The sequence below is a fragment of the Alternaria burnsii genome (genome assembly GCF_013036055.1).
Source record: "Alternaria burnsii strain CBS107.38 chromosome Unknown 752, whole genome shotgun sequence".
In the NCBI taxonomy this organism is placed as follows: domain Eukaryota; kingdom Fungi; phylum Ascomycota; class Dothideomycetes; order Pleosporales; family Pleosporaceae; genus Alternaria; species Alternaria burnsii.
Window position 1 is genome coordinate 1,451,366 of NW_024066114.1, and position 14,408 is coordinate 1,465,773.

At 50.9% G+C, this 14,408-nt stretch overlaps 5 protein-coding genes across 5 annotated transcripts; 3 read left to right on the plus strand and 2 right to left on the minus strand.

The window, feature by feature from the left end:
• Nucleotides 1-1,264: 1,264 nt before the first annotated feature.
• GT037_006580 (uncharacterized protein) lies at nt 1,265-4,600 on the plus strand (the record flags this gene model as incomplete). Its single annotated transcript, XM_038931627.1, has 4 exons — nt 1,265-1,596; nt 1,647-2,766; nt 2,831-3,588; nt 3,637-4,600. 4 exons carry the CDS (start codon nt 1,265-1,267, stop codon nt 4,598-4,600), a joined length of 3,174 nt encoding a protein of 1,057 aa, XP_038786124.1.
• A 425-nt stretch (nt 4,601-5,025) lies between these two features.
• GT037_006581 (uncharacterized protein) lies at nt 5,026-6,384 on the minus strand (the record flags this gene model as incomplete). The annotated part of the gene is made up of 1 exon (XM_038931628.1): nt 5,026-6,384. One exon carries the CDS (start codon nt 6,382-6,384, stop codon nt 5,026-5,028), a length of 1,359 nt encoding a protein of 452 aa, XP_038786125.1.
• Nucleotides 6,385-6,650: 266 nt separating this feature from the next.
• Nucleotides 6,651-8,018, plus strand: GT037_006582 (uncharacterized protein; the record flags this gene model as incomplete). The annotated part of the gene is made up of 1 exon (XM_038931629.1): nt 6,651-8,018. The coding sequence occupies one exon, from the start codon at nt 6,651-6,653 to the stop codon at nt 8,016-8,018; it is 1,368 nt and encodes a 455-aa protein (XP_038786126.1).
• A 601-nt stretch (nt 8,019-8,619) lies between these two features.
• On the minus strand, nt 8,620-9,654 carry GT037_006583 (uncharacterized protein; the record flags this gene model as incomplete). Its single annotated transcript, XM_038931630.1, has 1 exon — nt 8,620-9,654. One exon carries the CDS (start codon nt 9,652-9,654, stop codon nt 8,620-8,622), a length of 1,035 nt encoding a protein of 344 aa, XP_038786127.1.
• A 762-nt stretch (nt 9,655-10,416) lies between these two features.
• GT037_006584 (ubiquitin-conjugating enzyme e2 q2) lies at nt 10,417-14,201 on the plus strand (the record flags this gene model as incomplete). The annotated part of the gene is made up of 2 exons (XM_038931631.1): nt 10,417-10,573; nt 10,678-14,201. 2 exons carry the CDS (start codon nt 10,417-10,419, stop codon nt 14,199-14,201), a joined length of 3,681 nt encoding a protein of 1,226 aa, XP_038786128.1.
• Between the last annotated feature and the right edge of the window lie 207 nt (nt 14,202-14,408).

Sequence of the window (14,408 nt, forward strand, 5' to 3'; positions counted from 1 at the left end):
CATGAATACAAAAAGGAAACAGAAGTGGCGCTCTTCGTCTACTACAGACCTGATTCGAGCCCAAAAATTCAGCAAAAAAGGAAGATATATCAGGGCTCAACCGGGATTTGCTAACACATGTTAGTGGTTGATGGAGGCCTGAATCGAACTCTGAACTTACAACCCGGGACCTCCTGCACTTAAGCTTGAGAACCCCTGTTGGTGTTGTTAGGACACTGCTCGTCTTGTAGCACATTGGCGGAGGAGCTTACAAAGCAGGAATCATACGACTAGCTGAGTGGATGTTAGTCGTGGACTTTGCCTCGATGGTTGGGAATGCTTACACCATTGAGCCGGTTATCGGACTGGTTATTTGATGACTAATCGATAAATTAGATCTATTATTGACTTACATTTGAGCAAAAACAGCAAAACCAAGTGAAACTGTTCTGGTAAGGTCCAGATCCAAAATTACGGTGTGGACGTGGGCCTCGTTAAAGTTAGTTAGCAGTAAGTGGAGATTGTGGAGAATGGTGGGGAGACAACATGCAGCAGTGCCTCAACAACCTATGAGCATCGCGCAACGAGTTATTCATTGAGAGCTTCTTAGATAAGCGGAGAAGCGATGTGAGTGTAGTATTCTAAGGCAAACGTATGCCTTGCATTATGATGTTTGTCAGATGCCACTGCACGTACACAACAAAAGCTACCTAGGTACTTGCCGCACAAGGCGGCTAGGTAGTGAGCTACGAAAGGACACTCAGCGAAGGATGCGTTTGTAGAGGTTATTAGGGTTATCAAGGAGGTTTCAAGCGCTAGGGAATATATAATGTAATGTCTGAGCAATGATACATACGATTCTACATCACTATGTTCTTCGTTCTGATGTCTGTATCAAGTGTTCAATGTGGAGCAGAAGACATTGATAGTTCTGTTAGATCTCTGTCAGCTACATTTTGTTCTGTTGTCTATTTTCCGCGTCATAGTTGACTGCCCTTCACTTTATCTAAGTACCCGGTTGGCTACCGCTCTTTCACTTCTTCGCGAGCATCTGAACCTTTTAGTGGTTCCAAAATTTTCAAATGTTCGTTCGTGTGTCCAAGCTTGTGTATGTCCGCTCGCTTTCTTCTCTGCTCTGCACTACAAGCTACCCACTACCTAGGTCTACAGTCGAAGTTATCAGCGCCTTGCAACTCACCAGGTAAAACTTTTCAAAGATACCTCTGCGAATTCCAGACATCTGCTTACGCGCCAACAGGACACCATCTTCTCTTTCACGAACACGATGGACCCGGACCCGGACACGGACCCGAACCCACTGCTCGCGATGGATCCTGGTCCTAGACTCACAGCGCAGACCGAGGTCTCACGCTCACAGCCTTTGGTCAATGAAGCACAGAAACTACTTTCCAAGTACCGTCGTACTGTGAGCGATCGCGTCCAAGATGACTTCTTCATTAGTCATGTGGCTATGGGAGAGCTCACTGATAAGTGTTTCGACGATCTTCGCGAGTTACGTCACGAAGTATTCACAATCATATTGAGGAGACTCAAAGCTCGAAACATCACCTCTACCTTACTGAAACAAGACGCTTTCTGGTGGTGTTTACCGACAAAGTCAGTTTGTCAAATCGTTACTCATCAATACGTTTCCTGACATAGTGCAGCCTGAATCAAACAGATTCTTTTCGTCTCCTCCTGGAAGATCCTCTCGCAGTATCCACCCACCAGCTCAACAGTATGCTCAAGCTGGAGCAGTCGACTCCGGATAGCCCCGAGCCGGCCCCAAACTCGACTCTGTTCTACGTACGCTCCTTCACCATGACGGTAAAAGACATGCATGACGTGTTCCAATCGATGCTTCACGACCGATTTGACATGAATGGGCGTATATTTGGCTGGTTAGAAATCATCGATGGCTGGCGCCACAATGTCTGCATGACACTGAGGTACATCGGACAATCAAAGAATAAGCCCTGGGATCGCCACTCCTCCGACATCTACTCCAAATCTCTTCGGTCGTTCATGAACCGTTTCCTGAAGACCGTAGGTATGGTCTGTCCAGCTGTACTCGAGCAGGCTGTTGTCCATGTATTCACGAATGCAAGCGCTACTGGAGGCGCACCTCTTGGACCTAACATCATCGAGCTGCACGAGCAAGTCTTGATCGCGCTATTCGGTGACGGCGTACTCAACACTGAGGCAGGGGGTAACGATATGGTTGCACTCACGAAGGAAGATCATGAGATCTTCAAATCCCTCGGCACCCAAACTATCTCGGCATTGCAGTTTACAAAGGAAATTTCGACAACGTCCCAACAGGCTCTATTGAGGTACGCGAAGGACGTTCGCACTTACGTAAATCAGCATCCTACCACCACCAAAGGCAAATCGAAGCGGCACGAGTTCACCGACACTACCGAGAGTATGCTCGTCCGACAAGGTACCCCACGAGTGCTTCCAGACGGCTCAGCTGTCATGGTCACGCTCGGATCTGACCTAGGCGATACACACGATGACGATGAAGCGCCCTTCTTCGAGGCTGGTGGTCGTAGTGCCGAGCTTGTTGAGGTTCTGTACAACAACTTTGCGTACTGGGAACAGGGACTGGTTGCATCGTTCGAAGAGGGTTTTACGAAGAAGCTAGCCAAGCAGAACCTGCTTCCATTCTTTGATTTGTTTCCTTGGTTTGTCAAGCATTCAGACGACTATCCATCCGCTATCAACTTTGCTCGGCAGTATATGGAAGCTACCACACCCTTCGTGGTATTGACTTATGGTAATCTGGTATGTCATGAACGAAAGTTGAGGTGCGCATTTAGTGATATTGATCAAGAGCTAATTCCTGCAGTCAACGTACGCGGCCACAAAGAGTTTCCAACCCTTTTCTGAAAGGAACTACAACGCAGAATATGCCTCATTGAGGAAGGATGTCAATCGCAAGGCATATTGGATCGAGCATGTGATGGGCGTACCTCAACTGGCTACGTTTGACGGTGGCTCCGGTTTGACCGCAGGTAAAGAGTTCATCCTGATCCCGTGTTACCATCCAGGTCGGAATGGACATGCTGGCATCATGAAGACTCTCATCACACGCCTGCTGACCATGGTATCTGCTGTGGCATGGTCCGCTATTGAACTTGCGATTTCTGTCGATCAGCACAAGGTTGGTTTTTCACGAAAGCAGAAGTGTGAGGAGATCTTGAAGCTTCTCAAGACAAAGATTGATCCAGAGCATGAATTTGGTAAAGAGATGATGAAACTCAAGTCTGAGTATGTCATCGCTCATACTGTGGAGTCACAAAACAGGTTCATGCGAAAACAGTTCCTCCCAATAGGCAAGCCTTCAAAAGGCATTCTTCCCACGAAGGTCCAGCGAAGGGCTCGTAGATCACTGTTCGACACAGACTTTCAGACTTCGGATGCCTACGGTGGTGGATTCGATGTTGCTATCCAAATTCAGAATTGGAATGGCATCTCGCCGATCGACAACAAGCGTTTCATGATCACTTGGACAGAAGAAGATGGACAAGTCTGGAATATTGCGCCAGTCCTTCTTCCTGACGGAGCTCTACCGAAAGACCAGAACGACAAGCGATACTTGTTCTAGTAAGTTCTCGCGTATTGTGTATTAAACATGAATCTAACCTTGAACAGCACCTCTGGCGGCTTGGATATACGGAACGCTGCCGATGAATCAGTAGGCAATCGGAAGCCACTGATAAATGGCAACAGCAAGGCAGAAACCATACCCATCGCAAGCCTCGCCATCACCATATGCGACCAAGCAAATGCCACGGCCTTCTTTTTGCATTGGGAAGAAGTCACTGGACACTCTATAAACGAAGTTCTTGGATCAAGGCTGGTGATGAAGAACGATACGTCAAACTCTTTCAAAACCGCCGATGATGGCTTCTTACCAGCTTCTTTCTTCGAAAACTCGCCTTCCAAGCGTGGCTTGCCATTCTCGTGGGTCAATCCTACTACTATGATCAAGTCTCCGAACAAATACCTTAGCATCATCCGAGCGAACCTACCTGCGTATCCTGGAGATCTCGTCTGGCTCATAAACCGATTTCTAGAGGAGGTTCTTCCCGAAGGTGGCGACATCGACCCTATTCCTGGATCTATCCACACTAACTCGGTATACAGACTGGTCGTACAGTTCTGCAATCAAGCTAAGTATAAGTACCACCCTCATCTACGGACTTTTCTAGCTTTTGCTAGTATGGCCGAGATGGGCAATGATGAGCGGTTCGTTCCCGCTAATGCCTTCATGAACGTTATGAAAATTATCTTCGGTGATGTCGAGCACAAGAGGAAAACAGCTAGGATCAAGATTAACGGAGAGTCAAAGACTATGGACCGACTTTGGCTCACTGTTGGGAAAGACCGCGAGACCGGCGTCATTCATGATGTTGAGGATCCTGAACTCGAGCAAGATATCATCATCGAAGAAGATGTCACAGAAGACGAGGACGACGAGGTTGGTGCGATTGGAGCTCGGAAGCGGAGGAAGGAAGATGATGAGGATCAAGGCGAAGGATCAAGCATACTCAGAACTCATACTACGAGTACTGAAGACACTGGCGACTCTGATTTTGGTATGGACTTTTTGTAGATGGATTTCTGACCCTCAAAGCCTTATATACTAAGGAGATCAAAACCTTGCGATTACTCAACTCCCCCTTCTAGTCAGCCATCTGTAGTGACAGCAAAATCGCTTTTGATGAGTCCATCGTAGAACTATGAAGGTTGTCCAGAATAACCAGTATATTCACAGGAGTATGCAATAATTTTGGTGGGTGACAACAAAGTCCTCGATATCTAGGCAGACCAAGTGTGTTGATGAAATAAATTGTATACAAAGTCTAAGTTCGCTTTTCCGCTTATACAGAGCCTGACCCGTGAGATGCACAACGGCGGCTATACGCGATTACAGTTCGAGACATACTGCTTTTGACTCGCTTGCTCTACGCTTTTGATGATAGTACAAAGGAAATCATGTCTTGAATAGCGAACGTCAACATCCTAACAGCCTCCGCTTCATTTCATCTTTGCCTTCTCCCTCTTCTCTTGCAGGTAGCGCAACGACTTGGAGAAGCCTGCGGTAAGAGGTCCCTTCAGAGTCTGCACAGTCGAAGGCCACTTGACCGTTTGGTTGATCGCCTTGGTGACCATTTGTGGAACGTCCTTCTCTCTGGCAATCCGCTTGTCGAAGTCACCAGCAACCTGCTTCTTAACTATACCTCCAGAAGACTCGTCTTTGCTTGCTTCCAACATTTCCTGATAATCGCGGCCTGAGATGCCAAACTTGCCGCGGTATTGGAAGTAGACCTTTTCACGGAACTTCTTGGGCAATCGCCTAATCATAGTGGCGCGCCTTTCAGGATCCATGTCTTGTGACATCTTCTGATCGAGGCCCTGGTCTTCTATCCATCCAGCCGTGCGTACCGCGGAGTCGTCAGCGTACAAGATATTTGGTAGTGACATTATGAGGTCGTGGTACAGGTATCTGAAGTTTCGTATTTGATGCGTGACGATGTTGTCAATTTTCTTGGGGTTCTCGCTGCCATATTGCATACGCGGATCGCCCTGATAGCTCAAGCCAGTGATTGTGGAGTATAGTTCCTTCTCAGTGAACTTCTCGGGAAGAAGAAGAAGCGCGCATCGTACGGCAGAGAGGAGGTTACGTTGATTTGCGACACGGAGGTTGGGCTCTTCGTGGAGGATCTTGACGGGCTTGTGTAAGCGGCCGGCGAAGTAGAGGGTGTCCCAATCGGTGAGATCGCGAAGGAGCGTTTCGTAGTTGACGACAGCGTACTTGATCATAGTTCCGTTCACTATCACATACGGATTAAAGTAGGCACCAGCACCATATTTGTCTTGCACATGGCTGACGACCCCTGAACCGAGTGACCCCAGGAAAGAATAGTGGTCTCGGTGTTCGCGCAGATTGAGCGAGTGGAAGTGCTGCGAGAACCGAGGTGTCAAGATAAAGTCTATCATCTTTCCGCCGCCCTTCTGCCACTTGAGTATCGCCTCGGGCGCGTTCGGATGAGGCGATTGCGACGTGCGCGAAGCTGTCGCAGCTGACTGAGGGAAGACACCGGAGCCATAGGCAAACGCATAGGTGACGGGTGGAAATTGCCGGAGAATGCCTCGTAATGATCGCTTGAACTCTTCATTCGTTTGTATCAGCTGGTTCTTTCCAAAGTCCTTGTGTGGTAGCTGTGTAAAATCCTCCAGCGAAGGGGGTTCATCCTCCCACTCTGGAGGCAGCGATTGGAATGCATGTGGCTTGTCGGCGGGTACAGTCTTTTCGGATGAGATGAAACGGCGATTGACCTGAGCCAGAGGCCTTCTGCACCACGCTATCCGGAATATTGGCTGGCGTAGATACATCTTGTATAGATGTCGATGCCTGAGGTTGCGCAAAGTGAGAGGAAGGATGACGTAAGCGCGGTTGCTTCCGTTACGAGCCTTGGCGATCAGATGTTTGCGCCGGACTCTCCTACCGCGTAAAGACGCGACTTCCTCTCATCCCACCCATCCCACACCACTCCACATCAGCAACACTTTATTTGCGTGGTAACTCAGCTGCTGCCATTGGAACACAAGGAAAAAGCATACAAGAACATCACAAAATATCTTCACGACAGCCAAACACCATGGACGCCGCGCTGGCATCACTCCAGGCGCGTCTCGCGACTTTTGGAGGAGCAGCAACGACAACCAAGACGCGACGAACAAGCAGCAGATCAAAAAAGGCAGGTGCAAAGTCAAAAGCAGCCGCATGGCCACTCTCATCACCCTCGGCACAAGATCTAGCATTTGCTGGTTTTGTCTGGAGGCCAACTACCACCAGCCCAGACAATGTACAATGCTTCAGCTGCGAGTGCCAACTCGACGGCTGGGAAGAGTCAGACATACCCGCTTATGAGCACGCAACACACTCACCTAGCTGCGGCTTTGCCGTCATCGCTTGTATCCGCCTGCGTGCCGGTGATCCTGGCAGGACTGAGGAGGATCCAACATCTGACGCGATGGTGGCGGCGCGTCGCGACACGTTTGGCAATATGTGGCCTTTGGACACTAGCGCTGGCTACCCCTCAGTAGACCAAATGGTCGCCGCTGGATGGTTTTATGACCCTTCCGACGAAACTCCAGACGGCGTCACATGTCCATATTGTTCTTTGGCGTTGGACGCCTGGGACATTGGCGATGACCCGAACCAAGAGCACCGTAAACGCTCACCCGAGTGTCTCTTCTATACCCTCTCCGATATCTACAACCCACCCGTTCCTGTCGCAAAGAAAGGCAAACGCGCCTCGAAAGCTAAGCGTCCGTCAGCACGCTCATCCACCGCGTCCACTACCAGCAAGAAGGCCACACGCGGCAAGAAGCGCACAAGTGATGCTATGGAAGACACAGAACTCTCTGTGGCACAGCAACCTGCGCGAGGCAAGAAGCGTATAAGCGATACTATGGAGGACACACAATTCTCCGAGGATGTACAACCAGCACCGAAGCGCGTCCGATCTTCGAGCATCGAGAGTTTTCCAAGCGATCTGCCAGTTGGAACGCCTAAGAAGACACCGACTCAGCCGCATGACAACATCAACTCAGATTTCGACATGTCGAGCCTTCCCGCTGATCTCATGGTTGGCACTCCTAAGAGGACCCCACCTCCCCATAGCGAAGCTGACGATATGGGCAACAATCATGGCTGGGAGCCTGCCGACGTAGACATGCTGTTTGCTTCTCAGGGAGAGGCCCAGGGTCTCATGCAGGACATTCTCATCGATGCCGGCCTGGACAATATCGAGACCGCTGGCTCCACACCTGAACAGATCTACGACGCAGTCACTGCAGGTCTGACAGATCATGAGAAGTCTATGACCATCGAACAATGGGTTCTCTACAACGCGAAGCGAGGCGAGGAGAAACTGCGCATGGCCTGTGAAAGACAAATCATGGCGTTTGAAGCAGAGGGACAACGTGCGATGGCTGTCTTGGAGGCTATCCCCTCAATTTGATTCCCCTACGCGTTTAGTGAGATTTGGAGTACTTCGGAGTTCGGTCGCTTATGATACCCCGGCATATGGACAGGCGTTTGGACGTGTCGGATTTCGACAAGGTTTTGTTTTTGCGTTTCTTGTTGTACTTCTCTGGTAGCCGCATTCGCCCTCTGCCCTCTTTCTTGGGCTTAAGGTGAACCCACGGTCGTAGTTCCCGCAAGGGTTGACTCCTGTGGGGGATCCGTCGTAGCCTAGGAGAAGGGCTGGGATAGGCGAGGCATGTTTGTTGTGGAGGATGTTTGTGCGCCATTGGGCTTTGTTGTTCTGTACTCTACGAGATTACGTTGAATGAAGAGAGACGTTTTGCATGACTTGAGGTGGACCTTGGATGTACAAGCTATGTGATGCGCTGATAGAGTATACAATGCCCTACACATGCAGATAGGTTCCATAACCATACGGTTCGAGTCAGAAGGGGTTTCTAGCGCAACAAACTGCAACAGCCATCCATCTACGTACTGGTAAACGCAGTCGCTTCTCACCTCGACACGATTTGACGCGTATTCACGTGATGGCACATTTCAAGAAGTGAGCTCCAATGAGCGAGGGCATGCGTTCTTCATTCCACAAGGCCTCGTATCCTTTGGAGATTCTCTAAGAACCCACCGCCTCTTTGCTGTTGAGGTTGCTGCTGCTGCTTTGGCACACTACCACTCCGGCCTGGCCTCTGCTGACCCCGGTCCTTGTTCCTCTCCTTCTCTCTGTCGAGTTCTCTTTGCTTGTCTTCTGCCAGCTTGACCAGACTCTCCACAAACTTGGCTCTCGCCTTCTCCTCTGCTGTGCCCTTCCAGACCTGCGCTAGGTCTCTCAAAGCCTGTATCCTTATCTCTGCCTTCTCCATGCCACTTTCTGGGTCGCCGGTGATGAGGTCGGCGATCTCGGTTCGTAGCGAGGCAGCAAATTCCTTGCCTTTCTGTTCGCGCGAAGCGCTGTCTGTGCCAGGCTCGGGGGCGGAGACGCTGATGAGCGAAGCACCTAAGGAGACCTCGGACGGTGGTATTGACCAGTGCATGGCCTCGCCAAAGACCTTGATAACTGTCTCGAGACGCGAGCGGACTGTGGCGAGGGTGCGGAGGTCCGAGATGTATTCTGGAGTTGTCTCATCGGGCTCTTCAAGCGTTGGCTGTGGCGGTTGCGTATCCGGTACATCTGTCTGCGATGTAGTAGGGCTCTTGAGCTCATCTTCGGTTGGCTCTGTCTTCATCGAGATCCCGCCTGGTATGAACTTCTGGACATCGCCCTTCAGCCCATCTGTCAACGTCTCAGTAAGCCCGAACGCCTCTCCACGCAGCACTTCCACCTCGTACGCCAATCGCCCACCGCTCCGTAGGATGTCATCGGTCAACTGTGTCAAGATGGCCGATAATCGCGTCGTGTGCGCATTGAGCTGTGAGAGGAGGTCCTGTGTCTGCGAAGAGAGATCGGCTAACGAGACGGCATTACTCGATTTTGGCCTTGAAGCTAGCGATAGCGAAGGCAGTGTGGCGTTGAGGTATTCGGCGGCATCGAAGCGCGGCTCGAGGAAAGGAGCAAGCGCGGGATCTGATACATGTGTTGATTTGGGCGTCGTCGTCTTCTCTTCAGACACGGCCATGGCGATCGCGGGATTACTAGGAGATGTCGCGGGCGTTCCTGAATGTTGCAGGGAATAGCCGAACGCTCGGAACCTTTAGTTTCCCTCCCGCATAGCTAAATTGTGGGGGAGGGGCTATGACGGCATCTTCCATATCTTGGAGTGCGTCTTTCTTCTGACTGCAATTTTCCATTTGAGTAAATCATTGTATCGATGATACCAGAGGTGAATGCTGAATGACTAGCTAGTCATCCTTGGAAGAGCTCCTCTGCGAGCTGCGGCCTGCGTTTGGGTGGCTAAGTCAAGCTCCACTTTCCAGGCAACACAGGCGCCATCATGCACCCTCACCTCTCTCGTTGACTGATATCCGCGGACGCCAGGCAGCGTCTCACAGGCCATTTAGTCTGCCAAGCGCCTGTAGAAGCAATCTGAGCTCAGGTAGGGCCGCCAATCGCTTTTCTCTGGCTTTTCTATTTCTTCTCTTCCACAACTTCATCGCTGGCTTGGGCGTGATTGCCTGGATTGAGCCTTTCCGTGAATACTGTCTCGCACGAACGAGGAAAGTATACCAACACGATTATCAGCGCGACTCACCTGTTTACAACGTAGTACACAGCTGCTCAAGACTTACATTCCGCGTTACTACCGATCTGCACTGCGCCGCAGCGGCTCGCTGAACCACCGGCCTCAATCCAACACGCACCTGCAATAACGCCAACCACTCCGTAACAACACCAACCTGTTGGCTCTCACTATCTGGCAGGCTATCAAAAGCGCGTCAACATGCCGAGGCGGCACTTCCAGGCCGACCTCCAAAAGGCCGTGGATGGCGTCTCGATCGCGGGCATCTCAAATGTACGCGCTGGTGGCGACGACGGCGAGTTCACATTCATGTGCATTGCAGACGGCGAGCAATTGGAGATCTCAGCCTTGGTTCCAGGTATGTCATTTTCTCGTTCGAACGACTAGCAAGGCACCTTCAGCGGCCAAAACAGCCAGCATGCCTACGCTGCCTTGGTTGAACATAGCTGACAAACTGCACAGAAGTATCCGACTACCCCACTAGCCATACTTGCATGATCTTCGGTGCCGACAATGCCTCTGCTAATGTCGCTGCTGCCCTCAGCGACATCGCTGATGCTGCCTTTGGGAAGACCGTTCCTCAGATTCTTGAGCTAGTTTCTACTAGACTGGAATCAACCGACCGCGATGGCGACCAGCAGATGCTCGACTCACAGGAGTTTGACGATTTCGACGAGGAAGACGAGGAAGACGACGAAGAAGAAGACGAGTATTTTCCCGGTGACGAAGACATGATGCCAAAGCCACAGCTCGCAAACGGTAGTAGCGCATTCCAGGGTGGTGGCCATACGGAAGCTACATCTGCCTTCCGACAACGAATCCGGAGTGATCTCTTAATCGCCAAGAGTGAAGGATTCAAGGTTGGACATCTTGGAGGCTTGATGGACGGCCTTGGTTGTTTTGTCTCTCTCTCTATCCGCATGTCCAAACTCGGCATCTCGGAAGAGGCTATGCAAGCATGGCAAATTGAGCCGACAGAGTACCTCGTCGCAGTCTTTCAATATTCGTCAGGATACAAGAGCATGGACGACTTGAGGTCCTACGATGCGCAGCAAGCTCGACGAAACTTCGGCATCCGTGTCGGCGTTTGTACGACATATAAGCCAACAATGCAAGAAGCGATATCAGCTTTCACAATCTTGAGCAAGGATGAGGAGAAGAAACGGGAAGATTCGCAAGGCGACTCCCAGAGTATCTCGTCAGGACTTCCGAAAGGCTTTCGAAACTCATTTATCTCACGACCTCTAAACGAGCTGTTAGAGCAGCGCTTCCACATGCTCCTAAAGTATCGTTACGGAGGCATGCCATGGCAAGGCTCTGAGTCATTTTACAACGACCAGATCCTGAACGCATCACATACAGATCAGGATGCATCGCACGACAAGTACTACGAAGACGAGCGGGTTAGTGATGCATGGCCAAAGATTGTTACCGATGACCACATTACCTCTTCAGTTGGCCAGGAGCACTCCCTACCTCTTGTAGGGATGCAATTCGTGCTACGACATTTTGTTCGATGTACTGAGTTCTGTCTGATCTGCTTCAGTAGGATGCCAGACGACCTACAAGCGATCAAGCCTTACGTCTGCGACAACCCGCTATGTCTATATCAGTATATGTCACTAGGCTTCGGCCCAAGTATTGAGCATGAGATCTTATCACAGCCGAAAGTTGTTGACCTGCTCGTCAGCTTCTGTTACGCTAGTGCGCGTGGCGGCAGGCTTAGGGAATTCCCTACCGGTCTCAGCCTGGCCGTTCCACCTCCAGTGTCTAACGATAAGGATTATGTCCCGGTTCAACTACCACGAACCTGGGCGTCCCCTGCCGACACTGCACAACCAGTACCTCCGCAAGCCAGTGAGCCACCACCAGCCGCCTTGAGAATGCGATTCAAAGCCGCCTCTCTTGAGATGCTATTCGATGATGCGAGGCAGACCTGTCCTGTATCGAACGGCCAGTGGATCGTGATCCGAACAGACGATAACCCAACCAAGACGCTACATTGTCGCGTGATTGATGCGTCACTTTACCCGGCTGTGAAGGTGTCAAGTCCTGTCATCCCAGTGATTGGAGGAGGAGTTCCGAACGATCCATACGCTATGTCACGCCCAGCTTCATCGCAACAGCAGAAGGTATCGGCTCCACCACCAGATTCAGACACGGAGTTCAGATCTGCAAGCTTTTATATCTACAACCAGAATTTCGATGACTTGAGTACCCTAGAGAAGCCGCAGGCTATCGCGGCGCTGCTTGATCTCTTACCACCTGTTCAAGAGATGAGGAAGTATCTTCTGCGGAAGTCACAGTCTACCTTGAATACTTGGGTTGATCGTCTATCCCCCGCTGTTCTTGGGATACTACGCTGGGTAATCGCGTCAAATCGGGCTTGCATTCTACAGGTCGACAGCGAAGAAGACGCATCAAATGGTCGTAGTTCCGAAGAGCGTCTATATGGTATGGCAGGTTGGGCGCAGTTCCGGTTTGCAATGGGTGCTCCTGACAAGGAGCGCCGATTTATCCATGCCGTGCAAGAGACGACCCAGCGACTTAGCCTCAAATATCCCACTCTATTCGCATGGCATGGCAGTCCTATTTACAACTGGCACACCATCATTCGAGAGGGACTTCACTTCAAGGAAACTGCCCACGGTCGAGCCTATGGACATGGTGTTTACCACGCTCCTGATGTTCATACTAGCTTGGGCTATTCCGCATTCGGTGGCATTTCCTGGACGATGAGCGAGCTGAAAGTCCAACAGACTTTGGCTCTCAATGAAATTGTCAATGCTCCGGCAGAGTTCGTGAGCCAAACTCCGCATCTAGTGGTTGCTCAGCTCGATTGGATCCAGACACGATATCTCTTCATTAAATCACGCGAAGACACTGCAGCAACCACAGAGCCGGGCAACAAGCCGCTTCTATGCGTGGAGCAGGACCCAAGCCGCACGCCTCGTGGTGTAACGGGTAATCTCGTCATACCGCTGCATGCTATTGCTGCCTCTCGACGTCCTAAGGCGAAGGCTACTCGGGTAGATGACGCCCTACCTACAAATGGACCTTGGCTGACAGATGCGCAGAAACACAAGCGGCAGAAAGCTTCTGGAAAGACGCAGTACGATCCCATTGAGATTGAACACGACGACGACGGAGCCAGTGTTGCCACTCTCGATGAAGACCGCATTATTTTCGAGGCTGATGACGAACACAAGTCGGCGCAAGAAGTTAACCCTCTTCCCACACCAAACTCTATTATGGGCGACAAGGGCAAATCGAAGATGGTCTCGATAGCGTCGTTCTCGTCGAAGATCTTTGGCAAGTCATCATCTAGCAAGCCTCTCACCGACTACGTCCCTGGCACCCTGGATTACACAAAGCTGCCGATGCTTCAGATGCCTGCATGGGCAACAACTGCTGCTACCAGGCGTTTGATGAAGGACTTCAAAGACATCATCGATATCCAGAACAGGGAGCCGCCGCACGAACTCGGCTGGCACATCGACGAAGACAAGATGGACAACATCTACCAGTGGATAGTGGAACTGCACTCATTCGATTCCACACTGCCACTTGCAAAAGACATGAAGAGCAAGGACGTCAGGAGCATCGTTTTGGAGCTGCGTTTCGGTAAGGACTACCCCATGAGCCCGCCATTTGTCCGTGTCGTTCGACCTCGCTTCCTCGGCTTCCAACAAGGTGGAGGTGGTCACGTCACCGCAGGTGGTGCCATGTGCATGCAGCTTCTTACCAACGATGGCTGGAGCGCGGTCTCCTCAATCGAATCTATTCTTCTCCAGGTCCGCATGGCTATTTCTAGCCTGGATCCCAAGCCCGCCCGTCTACAAGCAGGTGCCCCAATGGACTATGGTGTTGGCGAAGCGGTCGAAGCGTATATGCGTGCTTGCGCCGTGCATGGTTGGACTGTCCCTACTGGCTTCAAGGAGATGGCTTATGGTGGATCTAGCGCTGGGGATAACAACCCAATCTAGAGGAGTCGGAGTGTGCGCATCTAAGGATGGAGTCAGAGCACCGAACTATGACAGTTTTGCGAGCATTATTCGCTAGCAGCATGGAGTTCACAGATCATGGAGCGAGATAAGATGCCATGTGGGTTTTCAAATCGCAATGAAGTGGCATTTTGATTTTTGTTAGAGGAGTTTCGGTGCATAGCATGGTTCACGGAAAACGGCATACGA